This window comes from Mchenga conophoros, linkage group LG3 (genome assembly GCF_057382185.1).
Source record: "Mchenga conophoros isolate Kocher_MC1m ecotype Shallow Benthic linkage group LG3, M_conophoros_male_GT1.1, whole genome shotgun sequence".
NCBI lineage: Eukaryota > Metazoa > Chordata > Actinopteri > Cichliformes > Cichlidae > Mchenga > Mchenga conophoros.
The window spans coordinates 44283534-44301120 of NC_140528.1; the positions used below are offsets into that span (position 1 = coordinate 44283534).

General features: G+C 40.8%; 2 protein-coding genes across 2 annotated transcripts in view; one reads left to right on the plus strand and one right to left on the minus strand.

Annotated features, from left to right (window-relative positions):
- LOC146578878 (Fc receptor-like protein 5) overlaps positions 1–17587 on the plus strand; it is a 209377-nt gene that overhangs the window by 174821 nt on the left and 16969 nt on the right. The window lies entirely within an intron of this gene.
- On the minus strand, positions 9867–15817 carry LOC146578889 (uncharacterized). The gene is made up of 3 exons (XM_085269008.1): positions 15654–15817; positions 12605–12949; positions 9867–12055 (listed from the first exon to the last, which is right to left on the minus strand). The coding sequence occupies exons 1-3, from the start codon at positions 15718–15720 to the stop codon at positions 11784–11786; spliced, it is 684 nt and encodes a 227-aa protein (XP_085125134.1). The 5' UTR covers positions 15721–15817; the 3' UTR covers positions 9867–11783.

The following is a 17587-nucleotide window of genomic DNA, read 5'->3' on the forward strand; positions in this document are numbered from 1 at the left end:
CTGGGAACAGAACATCCCTTATCTCTTTATCCTAATTCTAATCCGAACGATGTCGAAGTTTGATTTGAAAACAAAACTCCCGAGTGTCATGACAGGTGGGTTTGTTCTCAACTTCGCGCTCTGGCGACTGTTTGTGTCATGAGGACGAACAAAAACAGTCTGTGGGTGGGGTCAGAAACACGTGCGTAATAACGAAGAAGGTCACGTTACTCAAATAAACATCTGGCAGGCTTCGCGTCTGACAGCTGATCAACAACAAACCTGATCATTAATCAATAATCAGTCATATTAAAACCATCACAGAAGCTTTTTAATAGAATCAAAAGGATTCACGATCATCTTTACGTGAATCTCTGTAACTTTAAACCTTTATATACACTGCATGGCATTTCTATTTCATCTCATGCTCCTACTGCAAGTTCCTGTAAGTGCGTCACAATAAAACCCTATGTCAGACATCCAATCGAAGTGTTCATACAAAGGCTTTTAATTTGTAACAGATGCAGGAAGTGATGTGTTTAGACAAAAGAGGATTTAGCTTGTAGCTACTTTCAGCTGCTCAAAAAACTGAATTATATGAAGTCAGTTTCTGTTGATGTGCTTTTTTCCTTCAGAGCTGTTCTCTTGTTATCCAAAAATAATCAAAGCACTTTAAATATCAACACAACAGCTTTAACTTTTTGTGTGAAAGTACTCAAACTACACCAGTGCTTGAATCTGATTTCTCACTTTGAGGGGAAGTGAAATGTGACCCATCAGAAGTGGCGGTCCTAGCCTGTTTGGCGCCCTGGGCGAACTCTCCCTCTGGCACTGACAGATGCAAACAGACTAAATAACCTGATCCACAAGGTCAGTAATGTTGTGGGGATGGAGCTGGACTCTGTTAGGGTGGTGCCTGAGAGGCAGATGTTGTCCAAGATAAAGATAATGTTGTATAACATATATACAATATATAACATATATAACACCTCCCGCCCACTCCATGATATGCTGGTCAGTCACAGGAGCTCGTTCAGTGAGAGGGTGAAATTACCAAAAAGCACCACTGAACGACACAGGAAATCTTTCCTGCCTGTGGCCATCTCCCTGTACAACTCCTCCATCTAACACACTGTAAACACTGCAAAAGTTACACCCTTTTTACACGCGCTCTTTTCTACTCTGGAATATTCTTGACAATTTTCTTGATAGTTATATAATTATTATATTATAATTATAATTATAATCACCTCTGTTAATCCTTGATATATATAATTGAGTGATCTCTACATATTAGTGCTATTTCTTAAATGTGTAAAATCTGTAACATAATGTATTGTTTGGAGTTTAGTCTGTTACTGTTACTATTTTTACCATTTCTTCTTGGAGCAACTGTAACCCACATTATTTCCTTAGGGATTAATAAAGTATTCTGATTCTGATTGTTTCAGGATGACCTGCCATTATCCAGTGACCCATCTGCTTACCTGTATCTTTTGCTCGTTTCTCTTCCTCTTCTTTTTTCTTTTTTCTAAACTGAGCTCCTGATGGCTTTGAACTTTTCTTGTCCGTCTGTTTTAATTTTGCCCTCCAGTATGAACACCCACCTCACAACCCGAGGATCATAACCTAATAGACCTACACCTTAGTTCACAGATTCACTTTGTCTAGGGTTTATTTCTGGGATTTCACACAACCCAGGATTCAAATCATGAATACATAATGGGCTTGGATTTACAACATTATGAATGAAATGTGCTCTATTTGGAAGCAGCAGCCCCCCTCCCCTTTCGACAGGTTGTGTGTGAGACTTTAAATCATCAAACTGTAAGCCTCGTCGTCTCGTCGTCGTATGGACTGTACGTAGTGGAGATGACAATAAAGTTTAAATTGACTTCAGCAGCAAGCAACCACGATGCCACCCTGGGCGACCGCCCATGTCGCCCATATCAAAAACCACTGCTGCCCATCAGCACTGCAGCTGTACTGCAAACACTTCAGTTTGTTCGGGATTCTTTGGCTGTGCTGGTTATTCTGATGTCACTTTCACTGAGCTGCAGATTGATGCTTTAACACTTTCAAGCCTCCAGGTGGCAGAAGAGCAACTTGAGCGACAACCAGTATCATCATAGAAGACACAAATATTCAAACATCATCATCATCATAAAATCTGTCACACACCATCTAGAAGTCTTTTTTTTACTGAGGAAGGAAAAAAAGGTGATTCGTTCTTAATCTGTTACTGCAGGGAAACACAAAGAGTGCAGGAGGAAGTTCAATCATGCAGAATATGGTCACCTCAGTGTGAACATAAAGCAGCTGACACAGAGTGGATTGGTGTCGTTCATAAAATTTCAGTAAAGTGGAATTTTAAAGTGAAACACTAAATCCAAATCAAAGAATTTATTTTGTGGTTTCAACACAAAAGTGAAATGTCTCCAAATGATCTTCATAAAGTCAGAGAGATCTGTCACCGTGTTGTGTAACGATATTCTTGAGTGTTTGTCAGTCGTGTCAGTTCTCAAGTCAGCGTGAAACTTTCATAATCAGTTTCTTTTTAGTTTTCTGATCACTAAACCTCATTTTCAGTTTTACAGCCGTGAGCAGCATGTGTGAGATCTGCCACTGAAATGAAAACTCTGCGGTTATAGCGGACGCCCTGGACCACTTTCTCTGAAATGTGATTCTGTACTGTTCCCTGGTAATAACGTCACAGACGGGAATGATGTCAGAGTGGAAGAACTTTATTTACCACGAGCCCACATTGAACACACACTCTCGCTGGCAAGTAAGGATGTGGTTCTGAAATTAATACAAATAAGAAATAACATAAACATCTAGACTAAGATGTTCTGGAGACTAAGAATGTCAAACAAGACTAAGGTTCTGTTCAGTTTTCTGCTTGCAGAGCTGATACAGCTCCTTTTATCCCACATCAACCTTCAAACAAATCTGTTTTTACCTTTAACATAAACCTGTGTGGAGGTTTGAATTCATGTTTATCCACTTAGCATTTTTTGTTTTTAAATCTAATGCCACATCACCAATATGCAAACCACGGACTGGATCTGCAGCCAAATCTATTACCGATCATTCTGCAGACCTTTTCTCATACATACAGTTCTTATTCCCATATATTTTAATCTGGCCGAAAACACAGATCACTCGCATGCATTATAAGTCATCCCACACGATGCTGCTCACCCAATCAAATTATTTATGCAGAGGGTGTGCGAGAACAGAAACCGCGAAAGTTCAAAGAAGGCGAGGAAACAGTGCAAAGGGCTGAAGCTCAGATGTTCACTATGGGAAATGAAGTTAAAGAGGAAAAGGAGAAACTCAAACTACACATTTTTAAAAGCTCATTTTTTTAGTTAATAAAAATTTTGCTATTTAACTCAGCAACTTGAAATGTATCCCGAGTTCAACTCTTTTCATCTTCAAGGCCAGCGGCACATCTTCAGCAATCATTTTATCATTAAAACTGTGCCTTTTTAATCCTGAAGTCTGGATCATCATTGGTGATGACTTCTGACCCAGAATCAGCCATTTCTGTTTCATGGAAAATCTCCTTTACTTCATGGTTGCTTTTTTGTAAGATCCCAACAAAGTCTAAACCTATTTTTAGCATTTTTCTTTTAGTTTGGATTACTTGGTAAATGTACTAAAATGAATTGATGTTGCAAGAAAGTAAATATCATTGTTACATTTCAGACCAGTAGCTTCCTGATTAAGAGGAATGGCTAGTTTTTTGCTTCTTATGATTTTAAGGAGCAGCACAAACAAAAGAAATGCAGGAACAATGATGAGGACGATAATGGCAGTAACACCAGCAAACATGAGGACAGGTGGATCTCCAGCCTGTTGCATGTCAAACATGTTTCCACTTCCATCTTCTCTTTCCATGATGTGTCTCTCCAGCATATTTTCATGCGTTTCACCTGCAGAAGAAAAATCAGCTGTCAGAGAAGAAGCCTTCAAACACCAAAAAAGCAGCGAACCAACATGTGTGTGTGTGTGTGTGTGTGTGTGTGTGTGTGTGTGTGTGTGTGTGTGTGTGTGCAGGTAAAAGTTCATAAAAAACAGTTTGACAAAGGTTTAGTAAAGTGTGGAAACATTTAAATGACATTTTTAAGTTAGAAAACTTTTTGGCTGCTGACGGTCCACAGATGCTCTGTTAGCCTCTGTGTTAGCAGCATGCTACGACTTCACCCTTCATACTCAAACTAGAAGTGAGCAGAGGGACTGTCAATGAATTTAAACTTATTCATTATGTATATTTTAACGTGATAAGTGGAGAACATTTTAACTGAATTGTAAATGAGACAATGTTGTTTTTTTGTGGGTGACAAACTCACCTGTGACTGTGAGGTTGATGAAGAGACTGATCTCAGTGTGAACTCTTTTATTTCTCACAGCAACAGCTGACAGATGGAGAGAATAGACAGACTGTCCCCTGTTTGTGAAGGACTGCTAGAAAAGTTTAAAATAACTAATTGTCTGTCCAGAATCAGTCTTATTAGGTAATGTTCAAATAATTTTATCCTCCCAGTGTTTTCAGTGTGGGAGAAAGTACTCAGGGCCTTCAAGTTAAACACTATGAAAGGCAGCAACAAGTTTAATGTCCAGAAACCTAAATTATGTATCACCAGCAGAATGGAGCTAAAAATAAATGTTTGTTCCAGTTCTATGAAGCTTTGAGTATTTTGGATTAGTAGTACTGCTGTGTTTGTTGCATCATATTGCTGTAATTGTTTATATTTTTTTTCTAATCAAGATGGCGCCGCGTATGGATGCCCTGGTGCTTCAGTGCGTTACTTTTGTTTTATTTTTGTGCATTTCTTCTGTGTCTGGGCACTCCTCTGGATACTCTTACACCAGAGAAGAGCTCCTTAACTGCAGGACTACAACGCCTGTGGATTTATTTCCAATATTTGTCGCATCTGCGGCAGATTTACTGCAGACTCTGATCAGGAAAGTGAGACGTCGAAAGAGAGGTAAGCGAGCCGGCGTACTCGTGCGTTTGAGGAGACGCGGACTGAGAACGGCCCTTCCTGGGATCTTCCTTTCCAATGTACGCTCACTCGGGAATAAGATAGACGAACTGGCCCTGATGAGAAGCATGAACAGAGACTTTGCCTCCTCCTGTGTCTTATGTTTTACGGAGTCGTGGCTCAGTGAGGACATCCCGGACTGCGCGCTCAAGCTGGAGGGCTTTCATCTGCTGCGCGCGGACCGGCAGGCCGCTCTCTCCGGTAAAACCAAAGGTGGAGGGTCTGCTTCTACATCAATAGTGGCTGGTGCACAGATGTAACAGTGATTGCTCAGCACTGCTCTCCCTCTCTGGAATATCTTTTTTTTATTCACTGCAAACCGTTTTATTCTCCGCGGGAGTTTGCTTCATTCATCCTGGCCGCTGTTTACATCCCGCCAGACGCGGATGCGCAAGCAGCTCAGTGCGCACTCGCAGAGCAGATTCTCCACATGGAGCGGACATACCCGGACTCTCTCATCATTGCTCTTGGGGACTTTAACAAAGCCAATCTGAGCCATGAGCTTCCGAAATACAAGCAGTATATTAAATGCCCGACCAGAGAGGAGAGGACATTGGACCACTGCTACAGCACGATCAGCGGGGCCTATCGTGCGGTGCCCCGCGCTTCACTCGGACTTTCTGACCACGTCATGATCCACCTAATCCCCACGTACAGACAGAGGCTGAAGCTCTCCAAACCTGTCGTGAGGACCAAAAAACTGTGGAGCAACGAGGCTGTGGAGGAGCTTCGCACGTGTATGGAGACCACAGACTGGGACACAATGAAGGCTGCTTCTAACAGCTTGGACGAGTTTACGGACACTGTCACCTCCTATATCCACTTCTGCGAGGACAGCATTGTGCCATCACGCACCAGGGTGAGTTATAACAATGACAAACCCTGGTTTACTCCTAAACTCAAAAAGCTGTGGCTGGAAAAGAGAAAGGCGTTCAGAAGCGGAGACAGGGACTGCTACAGAGAGGCCAAGTACAGGTTCACTAAAGAAGTGGACATTGCCAAACATCAGCACTCTGAGAAGATGCAGCAGCAGATCTCAGAGAATGACTCGGCCTCTGTGTGGAAAGGTTTTAGGAATATCACAAACTACAAGCCTAAAACCCCCCACTCCGCTGATGACTTGCTCTTAGCCAACACCCTTAACGACTTCTACTGTCGTTTTGACGAGCCATCAGGCAGCCTTCACACCTCCAACGACCCCAACAATAGAGGCACTTTGGACACTCATTCCCCCACCTCTCCCCCCTCCATAGAGCCATCACCACCTTCAAACTGTTCACCTGCAACACCCGCCTCCTCACCCCACACAAAAGAGGATTTCACACCACCTCCTCCGACCACAACTCTTCATATTCATGAAGCAGATGTGAGGAAGCAGTTTAGGAGTCTGAATGCTCGGAAAGCTCCCGGCCCAGACGGTGTGTCTCCTGCCACCCTCAGACACTGTGCAAACGAGCTGGCCCCAGTGTTTTCTGGCATCTTCAACTCCTCGCTGGAGGCATGTCATGTGCCTGCCTGCTTCAAGTCCTCTACCATAATCCCTATCCCCAAGAAACCTAGGATCACTGGACTAAATGACTACAGACCCGTGGCTCTGACATCTGTGGTCATGAAGTCATTTGAGCGCCTAGTTCTCTCCCATCTCAAGACCCTCACGGCCCCCCTCCTGGACCCCCTGCAGTTTGCATATAGAGCCAACAGGTCTGTAGACGACGCCATCAACATGGCCCTACACTTCATCCTGCAGCATCTGGACTCCCCAGGAACCTACGCCAGGATCCTGTTTGTGGACTTCAGCTCTGCCTTCAACACCATCCTTCCAGACCATCTCCGAGGCAAGCTTTCCCAGATGAATGTGCCTGATCCCATCTGCCGGTGGATCACTGACTTCCTGACGGACAGGAAGCAGCATGTGAGGCTGGGAAAGAATGTCTCGGACTCCCGGACCATCAGCACCGGCTCCCCTCAGGGCTGTGTTCTTTCTCCTCTGCTCTTCTCCCTGTACACCAACTGCTGCACCTCCACCCACCAGTCTGTCAAGCTAATCAAGTTTGCAGATGACACCACCGTTATTGGGCTCATCTCGGACGGGGATGAGTCTGTCTACAGGAGGGAGGTTGAACGTCTGGTGACCTGGTGCAGCCACAACAACCTGGTGCTGAATGCCCAGAAGACAGTGGAGATTATTGTGGACTTCAGGAAGCACACAGCCCCACTCCCCCCCATCATCCTGACTGACACCCCCATCACCTCTGTGGACTCATTCCGCTTCCTGGGTACCACCATCACCCAGGACCTGAAGTGGGAGCCCACCATCACCTCCGTCATCAAGAAAGCCCAGCAGAGGATGTACTTCCTGAGGCAGCTGAAGAAATTCAACCTGCCAACACGGACGATGATGCAATTCTACACTGCAATCATCGAGTCCATCCTCACCTCCTCCATCACCGTGTGGTACGCTGGAGCCACTATCAGGGACAAACAGAGACTGCAGCGTGTTGTGCGCTCTGCTGAGAAGGTGATTGGCTGCAGACTCCCATCTCTGCAGGACCTGTACACCTCCAGGACACTGCGGCGTGCAGCCCGGATCTCAGCTGACCCTTCTCACCCTGGACACAGTCTGTTTGACCTGCTCCCCTCAGGCAGGAGGCTCCGGTCCATTCGCACCAGAACCTCTCGCCATAAGAACAGTTTCTTCCCCTCTGCTGTTGGACACATGAACAATAACCACATGACTGTCCCCACCACTAACACATGACCCTACGCTGTGTCACTGCATCATTTCATGTTTGGCACTGATCACCACCTGCACTCATGTATATATCTTTCTACGTAGCACTCATAATTCTTATTCTCATGTATATATCTCATGTATATCTCATGCACATATCTTTCTTTCTACATAGCACTTTAATTCTTATTGTTTGCACTGAAGCACCGCAGCAATTTCCTAATGTTGTAAACCTCAACATCTGGCAATAAACCCCATTCTGATTCTGATTCTGATTCTGATATGCTTTATATATTCTGAGGTAAGTTGATCTATAGTGTTACATCATATTCTATAAGGATGTTATGTGTTTGTAGACTTTCTGCCCAGTTTGACCCATTTAGCAGAAGTCAGCCTGTTTAAGGCTCTGATATCTATTCTGTATGACTTAAAGCAGTTATGACATGGTCTGATTTTCTCACCCAATAAAGGAATATTTCATATATCAGTCTACTCTTCATTCTATCAGAAATGGTCTTCACAGCTCGTACATTTTCTTTTTACACATGTATCTAAGCATTGAGCCAAATGTAATGATGCCAACATATTAAACGAACAATATTTGTCTCTTATGTATAACACATCTATATATCCACTATCAGAGATACTTGTCTTTGAGCACTGTTTCATATTCGTGTGTCATATGCTTATTCAGCTGATCTCTGACGTCTCAACAGTAGGTTATGCACAGAAAGAAGGCAAGGCAAGGCAAATTTATTTGTAAAGCACAATTCAACAACAAGGTGATTCAAAGTGCTTTACAGAGACATTAGAACCAAAAACAAATAAAAAGCATGATTTAAAATTGATTAAAACAAGCAAACAAACAAACTAACTAAACACACACATTCACATTCACACCTGTTCGCGCGATCTGAACCCTTATCGTAAGGGGAGCTACCAGTCCTTCTGTGGACGAGCTACTTTCTATTTTAAATTCCCTGAATTTAAAATACTCTCTAGAAACGAAAGAAAGGAAAAGAAAATGAGTGAGTGCGCACAGACAGATGCAGAAAGTCTGCACAGGAAGTTTTTAACCTCCTATCAGTGAATCTTTTTTTTTTTGTGTCCCGTTTGGATCTATAGCCATCAGAATTGTTGTCTTGAGGCCAAGAAAGATGCCAAGCGGATTTATTTTACCAAGTGGATCATCATGGCCTTGCCATATTGGTCCATTTGGTTGACCTTTATTATAATTATGAATTTATTTTATTTTCAGTTACAAATGGGACAGACATAACTGTGGGATAGGACAGGGGGAAAGAATGAAAGAAAACATTGTAGTCTGGTGAGGGGCTGGGGTTGATGTAGTACCTGTACTGGCCACCAGGCGGCACAGACATTAAAGTGGACAGCCTGTTTACAGAAGTCACAGGTGAGCAGGGAAGAGGAAGGACAGCTAGAAGGAAGTGAGTTTTTCCACTGTCTCAGCTGTTGGTCACGTCATGTTTTCTACTCTCTGTTTTTACAAACATGTTTTATCTTTAATTCAATGCTCCAAGACTTTTGTAGATGTTTTAAATCTAAATGAAAGTGTTTAAATTTGAAGCACAAGGACCAGTTAGACTCAAATATACCTGAGAAATATTAAATGTTTGTCTTATATTAATGAAATCACAAAGCTGCAGGTTTGTGCCTCCTGATGAAATATATTTCTAGAGAAAAATCAAACAATAAATCAAACAGGACTTCAAATATTATGACACAGCAGTCTGGAAAACTCCTGTCCCACCTTATCAGCACCTTTTGTCTGAATGAAATTACTGTTTTTAGTTTTCTTTTAAAACATTCACAGAGGAATGAACTGAAAATGTAGCTTAGTGATGGTATACTGTGGGTGTATGTCGAGGTTGTATTGAATCAGACTTCATGTTTGGGTGCAACAACCTGTTAAACCTGCTGCCTGGGCTCTTTTCATTTAAGCACCTCCCACAAACACAGCCACTGTTCTCAGTACTGCTGAAGCTGCCGGGCTCTAAAACAGTCCCGCCCTCTGTGTAGAAGGAAGTCATCACAACATTTGGTTATTCAGATTTTATTCTGACTGAAACAAGGCTGCAGGCTCCAAACTCTGTTTCACAGGGACAGGCTCAGACAGTTTCACTTTAACTCAGTCACAGTGTTACATCTGTTTGTACATGCAGTGGGTTCATTCACACGCACACACATCAGTGTTTTACTGGCTCAACCGGTCAGAGGTTGAGCCAAGATATACTTTTTAAAAAACAAATATTAAAACATTTTAAGCCTATATTTTAAAAAAAAAGCCATGCTAAAAACTTTGAAAAAAAAATTAAGCCCATTTTTCAAACCCATCCGATGGTTCTCAGGCTGGATATTTGGCTCTCCTACCATAGAGTGTAGCCTAACCTATCTAGCACGTGTGTGTGTGTGTGTGTGTGTGTGTGTGTGTGTGTGTGTGTGTGTGTGTGTGTGTGCAATAAGAGAATATAACATTCACACCAGTACAGTAGCTGAGTGATACATGTTTATGTGTTACAAACTTATTGTTTTTTTAATATAAGATCTAATAAAATATTTTACAAACAACAGATGATGATTTAAACTGACAATTATTTTTAGAATTAGGCAGTTTGTTGGTATGGTGAGCAGGAACATCAGAGATCAGATAATTATGCAAAACAATGCAAAGTTTCCTTTTGTCTTGTTTCCTGTGTCTCTCCTCTGTCAGTCTGAATGCTGAACCTACTGATAATAACCTGGAACAGCAGCAGGACTCACAGTTCAGTTATGAACCCACTGAACACAAATCATTGGATTATTTGGAAGAAGTCGCCCTCTACGATTTCTGTGGAACACTGTGGAGCAGGGAAATTATTTTACTGCTATTGTTAAATAATCATCATTATTACCATTGCATTAATAATATAATCTGGAGTTTATATTGCATTCAGGGGTTAAACAGTGTGTCTGTCAGAAAGGCTAAAAGTAACAGGACAGGAAACAGGCTTGGAGAGTTTTGCAGAAGTGGAAGTTATTTTGAGCAGCAGGCTAAGACGAGGCTTTAACAATGTAACAGATAGCTTTAAGAAGGCCTTAAGCAGTTATGACTATTTTATACACAATGCATATCTGTGCTTATTAAAGAGTTGGAGCTCGGTCAATTAATTGGGGGTCGGAAGCTTTGTTCGGCGCGATGTTCGGACAATCTATTGTGCAAGTGACTTGGAGCCATAGAAGGAATTGCAATACATGCTTACAAAACACTTATATATCAGATCATTTTATATTAAGGTTTTAGTAGAGGTTCTTGGTTAAAACATTTATTTAGTAGAAGACATACACATAGTCTCAGTGAGCTTCTGGTCTAGTGAAAGGTCAGAAGTGCAACAGGTGAATTGAGAAAGAGCATTTGAGGACGAGACACAGCAGGTTGGAGGTGAAGAGGTGACACAAAGAGCATGTGAGGTCAACACATACACACACATTAGTTAGATTTATTTAGAGGAGAGATTAGTCATGTCTGGTTGTAACTGCAAAAGTGTCTCGGTAAAAGAGGAACCGTCCTTGTTGTCTCGGCAAGAAAGAGGAACAATTCACTTTAAGATAAGAACGGAAAGTACCAGCCATGAAAATAGAAGATGATTTTCTGGGTGAAAAGCCATGGTGGTGTTGATCCGATCTATGTATAAAATGTATCTGTGACGCATGAAGGGGCGTCAGTAAATCAAACCCTGATGCTATAAAATATCTGTTTATGCTTTGATTAAGTCGAGGACTACTGGCTGTCTGCGTACAGAGTGTCTTCCCACACGTGTGTTCATTAAAATCATTGTTTGACCAAGACCTTCTGGACCATGGGTGGTTTGTACTCTCCCTCCTCAATTGTGAACCTTAACAACACAAAACCAGCAACAAAAACAACAAGAAACGGCAGAAACTGACAGACCAACTGTAAGTCCAACAGAACCACTCTCCTTTACTCCAGCCTCCTCCCCTCCACTTTGTCCTCCTGTCTGTTATCTTCTCTCCTCCATCCTCTGTGTGTCCTCCTGTCTGACCTGCAGCTGAGAAATTTCAAAGCCCCTGATCCACAGGGCCCGGTAATCTTGATTTTGTCTACGTCCATATGTTCTGTAGATAAAAACAGCACCAACACCAACAACAACAACAACAAGCACAGCAGGAACTGACAGACCAACTATCAGTCCAACAGATCCACTCTTCTCTCCTTCATCCTCCTTCCCTCCATCCTTCTTCCCTCCATCCTCTGTGTGTCCTCCTGTCTGACCTGCAGGTGAGAAACAGGTGTGAGGTGTCAGGTGTCAGGTAGGTGATGAGTGAAGAACAGAACAGAATCCATTTCCTCTTCAAACTGCTGTCAGACATTATCTACTGCACTCTGATCACATCACTCAGACCAGCTGCTTTCTACAAAGTCTCATCAACAACATCTTTAGAAACAAACATCAACAACCAGGAAGCAGCTTCACCTCTGATCACACACACACTCAACTCTACTCACTCACCTGGAGGATCAACAACACTCAGCTTCACCTCTAGCCTTTAACTCTCTACAGCATGTTATTTATGACTACTTCAGCTTGATTGACAGATATAGCATATAAATCTATATTCAAGTGTCTAAAAGTCCCTAAAATTATGCCTTTGGGTCAAGAATTTGAGCTGTTGATTAATTTAACAAGTTTTGAATTCATTTTAATTTAATCAGTTTAGCAAACACAGTGTACAGACTATTATACAATACCGTATAATATAATATAATACCTGTGTTATGGAGTCACATCCATAACCAGGAAGAAGCTGAAATTAAACTCACCTGAGTTTTCAACCTTCAAAGTGACTCTGTTTAGAGACTGTGGTTTCTGTCCATCATATCCAGCTTCACATTCATATGTTCCAGCGTCGTTCGTGGTGACATGTTTGAGAATCACAGAAAAGTCTCCAGTCTCCTTCCATTTTGGATCTTTCATCTCCACTCTACCTTTAAATAGTTCATGCTGGTACTTATCTTCAACCCGACCATCTCTGAAGATGATGACATAATCGTCTGACTGCAGGTCAGACTTTTCCCACCTCATTATTGTTATTGAAGTAGCATCTGTGGAACCAGAACGCTCCAGAGTGGCATCTGCTCCTCCTTTGACTGTTAACTCTTTTTGGTCTGAAACATTTTAAAAAAGTAAATAGAAAATAGACAAACAGGAAGTAAAGACTCATTAGTAGAGCTACAGTTAATAGAAAACAATACATTGTCTAATAATTACTTTCATCCATCTGTCCTCTTTCATTTATCCAATTCTGGGTCACAGGCTGGGGGAGGTTATACCAGCCTTAAGGTGACAGAGGCGACCTGGACAGGTTGCCAGTCTGTCACAGAGCTAACACAGAGAGACAGACAATAATTCACACCTACGGCAATTTAGAATCATCAGCTAACCTAACCCCACTAACTGTGTGTCTTTGGACTGTGGCAGGAAGCTGGAGAGAGCCCACGGAAACACAAGAACATATAAACAGGGAAAGACCTCGGCCTGAACTTGCTGTGAGGCAACAATGCTGATCACTGCACCGCCCTGCTGCTCTAATATTTAACTTAATTCTTGAAAATATTAAACTTTAATCAGATAATTTAAATAAAATGTTCACTTTAAGCACCTTGAGGTTACTGTTGTTGTGACTTGATGCTATATAAATCAAACTGAATTAAGCTGAACTTTACAATGATTGTATCAAACAAAAGATGATGATAAGAGAAAAAAACTGTGTGTGAGGTAATAAGTGAATAAAAATCCTTCACTGCTGGTTTATTCACATCCTGTATGTTAAATTGTGAACTCAATTCTCCTTTAAAGACCTGAAACCTGAGTTTAAAGAACTTTTTGTCTTTGCTTGTCAGCAACTGGTTCAAATATTTTTATTTACTCTATGAAAAGAAAAGTAATACAAATTTGTTTGTGCTTTACAGTCATGTCCAGGACGTTTAATATGGAGATTTGTTGACTGGTGTTTGTTTAACAGACTAATGTAATGTCTAAAGTACAGACAAGGACATGATCCTCAGCCGTACAACAATATAATTATTATTCTTGTATAAAACTATCATAAATGCACACATTTGTTTCATGTTTAGATGTATTAGAATATACATCAACATAGTCTAGAGTAAAATTGTGCATTTTAATAAGGAAGTCCTACAAAGTGTTTCAGAGGATACAACTAGAACCCTGACAGTAGTGCTGTGAGGTCTCATTTAAACTGTGTTTTAAACAGTCCTCATCTAAACTGAAATCTGCCAGTTTCAAAAATAAAAGAAATGTTAAGAAATGTATTATGGTCCATGGCTGTGAAGAATTCGGGTCCTCTGAAGTATAAAATCATTACAGCAACATTTGTTGTCATGCAGTTCCGGTGTGTGACGATTGAGGACAGAAAATGATGTTAGCAAGATAAACTGTGGTTCAGTCTTACAGGTTACAATACCAACAGCACCCAGAGTAAGATACAAAGATTAAAAGTTTCGGTGATTTAAGTTTTTGGTTTCTTAATATTTCTGCAAATGTACTTCTTCCCAACTGACACAATTATGTTAACAAAAACACGTTTTCTTGCTTAAAATTCCAGGAAAAGTTTCCATCTGATTTATTTGAGATTTTAAATCTTACTAAAATATCTTTCTCAACATACACTATGTATTTTTCAACTGTCTAAACTCCAATAAGTCCATTTATTGAACTATTCAAATATTTAGATGTTTCCATATTTCTCAACTACATTGTCTATTTTTTTTAAAAAAATCACAATTTCAGTAAATCATTTGAAATAACTGTAAAATGTAAAACTTGAAAAATAATACGCAGATCTATTGAGAATTTCATGCATACACTTGATTGTGTTTTATTTTTGATGTTAAGGAATTTACAGTTAGGTCCTGTTATCACAAATTAATCTCCAGTCTCGTTTAATTACAACAATGCCAACTCCCCACTCCGAGTGTATGCACTGACTGCCCTTTTTGTCTAACACGGTATGCTGAGAGAAAGAAAAATAAAATCTGTTCTACAGCTAAACACAGAGGTTTGTTAAATGTGACGTTTCTATCAGGAACCGAAGCTCCTCACCTGCTCTATGCGCGCCCCTCCCACAGGTAAGCTCAGGTTTCTTTCGAGCGTCACCGAATTTACATGAATGTGACGTCAGAGTTAAACTGAAACTAAACGGAAGAGGAACGAGGTTCTTGAAGTAATCGAATATTTAGCTTGGAATATATTTCTCTCTCAGACGATCACATCATTAGTAAAAGTCTCAATATCGATAAGACCCGGTTTACAGTCAGGTCTAATCAAACATTACCCTTCATCTTTGTGTCGTGCACAAAGACTCCACCATTACGCACACGGAAATATCCTCCCTTAAGTGTGTTTACTGAATTACACCCTTTTAGTCTCACGCCGTGTTTTAACAGGAAAAAGAAAAACATCGTTACTATTAATTTAATCTTATTGTTACAGCAGCTCCTCACCTGCTCCTCATACAGGTGAGCCGAGGCTTGTCTCTAGCGTCACCACCATTACATGAAGGTAACGTCAAAGTTCAAACTGAAAAGGGCCGAGAGTTTTTTAAGTGTAGTCTAATATTTAAATCCATTTCCACTCTCCTGTCACCATTACCTGTGTACCTACATTTCCTCCACACTGACTCTGAAAGCAACGACCGTAAAATGAACCAGAGCGGAAACTTTTTTGCTCTCCCGAGGAAACAAAGACTCTTACACAGTGTCAGTACAGTAACTTCTAAAACTACAGCAATCTCTCCCTGTTACCTGTCCTTCGGTGACAGATTTATTCACATAGGTACACACGGCTTACCTGTACAGTCCAGATGTCCCAGCAAACAGAGTAAGAGAAACAGTGATATCACTGATTTGAACTCCATGTCTTTCTTTTCTGCTTCAGTTTCTTAGTTTCCTCCTCAAACTCCGTTCGTTGATACAGGACAGATGGTGTAGATTAAAACTCGTCTGTTTACCAGAGACAGTTTGGTCAGTGTTTCACTGTCTGCAGGGAACAACTGACACAGTAGGGAGGAGTCACGTGATTTACGGAAAAGCCTTCACAGCGATGAATTTGGTCAACCTGTCAGTTTGGTTTAATCCCAGACAGCAAGATGACTTTGAAATAATGTTTCTTTTTTTAATCCGAGTCATCTTTATGTTTAAGACTGCAATCTCAGAGCAAAGTAAATGTTGAATCCATGTCGAAATACTGATGAAACCTAAACGTGTTTTAGTAATGTCATTGGAATAACACTGATTCAGAGCTGTCCTGTTATTGATGATGATCTATTTATGCTCACCTGGTGGCAACAATGAGGTTGAAAAGTCATGGATTCATGGTCGACTGGGAAATTAAACCTATTAATAAATTCATCAATTGGATTGTAGGCTACCATCACACCACTCTCAAAATGTTACATCCCATCTGTCCAGTTTCGAAAAGTCTTTTATTTAGTTGATCATGGTGATATTTAAAATCACGAATTTATGTTTGACTGGGAGACAATCCTGGGTTAGTTGACATTACTACAGCAAAGAGATCTCATCTTTGTATACATCAGGTAAATATTCACTTAGTTTCTAATATTTGAATTGTGCCAAATATATTTTTGACCAATGACATTCCACACGCACATTCCACATTCCCACGGTGATACATATGATAGATGTGTAATTGTCACCTTGGTCATTATTGGACACTTCATAAATGTCACTAAGTGAAGTTAGCTTGCTAATGAAACTGATAACTTGGGCAGATTATGTTAAAGAGAAAGAGTAAATAAAATAGAAAATTCAAATGTGAACAAGCTATGCTATTTTCCTTTTTTTTCCTCCCCACAATGCTTTATTCAGTTTTTGGTTTTGTTTTCTTGGCGTAAACCACCAAGCGGTGGCAGTGACAGTGTGTGAGTTCTCCTTCACCTACAGGGAGTTCACAGTTAGGATCCAGACCAGGTGAAGGCAGGATATCATTGATTTTTGGTGAATTCACTCCTACAAATATTGTGAACTAATCCTGATTTAATAAATTAAACATTTAACTGATCCGAAGTTGTCTGTTGGTCTTTATATGTCAAGTGAAAATGTTTTAATCAACTTTAAACCATTTATCATAAGATTAGATAAGCAAATTACATTATATGTCACAGTTCTGGGTCTGTTGGACCCAGTATTTTGAGTTTATTATGTTTTGGTTTACTTTTGCATTATGGATTATTCTTTATGTTTCTCTGGTACTTTGTGTTTCAGTTATCTTGGTGTTTTGGATCGTTTTCTCATTCTCTTGTTATGATGATGATGTTTATTATTATTATTATTATTATTCATGTTTCTGTCATCCATGTTTTAGGAATATTGGTTTCACTTATAGTTCAGTTCCATGTGTCATTTTCTGTCTGTCTCTCTGTGTTGAGTCCATGTCTCTGAGTTGTGATTCATGTTTGCTGTTTTATTGTGAAAGTCTTTGTCTTAGGTTAGAGGGTGCAGCTTTGTTCCCCGTCTCATTAGCCCTGATCTCTCCCAGCTGTGTCTCCCTCCTGTTGCCGATTCCCTCGTTATTACCCTGTGTATATAAGCCCTGTGTTTTCCTGTGCTCGGTGTTGCATCATACCCTCGGATTATGCCTGTGTGTTTTTTGGTTTCTGTTAGTGATGGTGAGATGAAGCTTTCCACCCAATTGGTCGACTCATGGTTCGAAGCATTGTGATGATTCATTTGCTCTACTGCCCCATCAAGTGGACAATTCAA

What these genes read in the sequence shown, in the direction of transcription:
- LOC146578889 (XM_085269008.1), bottom strand. Translation starts at nt 15,720, where the DNA reads ATGGAGTTCAAATCAGTGATATCACTGTTTCTCTTACTCTGTTTGCTG. An exon ending in GGGACATCTGGACTGTACAG is followed by an intron (nt 12,950 to 15,653) that starts GTAAGCCGTGTG and finishes AAAATGTTTCAG; the next exon opens with ACCAAAAAGAGTTAACAGTC. An exon ending in TTTGAAGGTTGAAAACTCAG is followed by an intron (nt 12,056 to 12,604) that starts GTGAGTTTAATT and finishes TCTCACCTGCAG; the next exon opens with GTCAGACAGGAGGACACACA.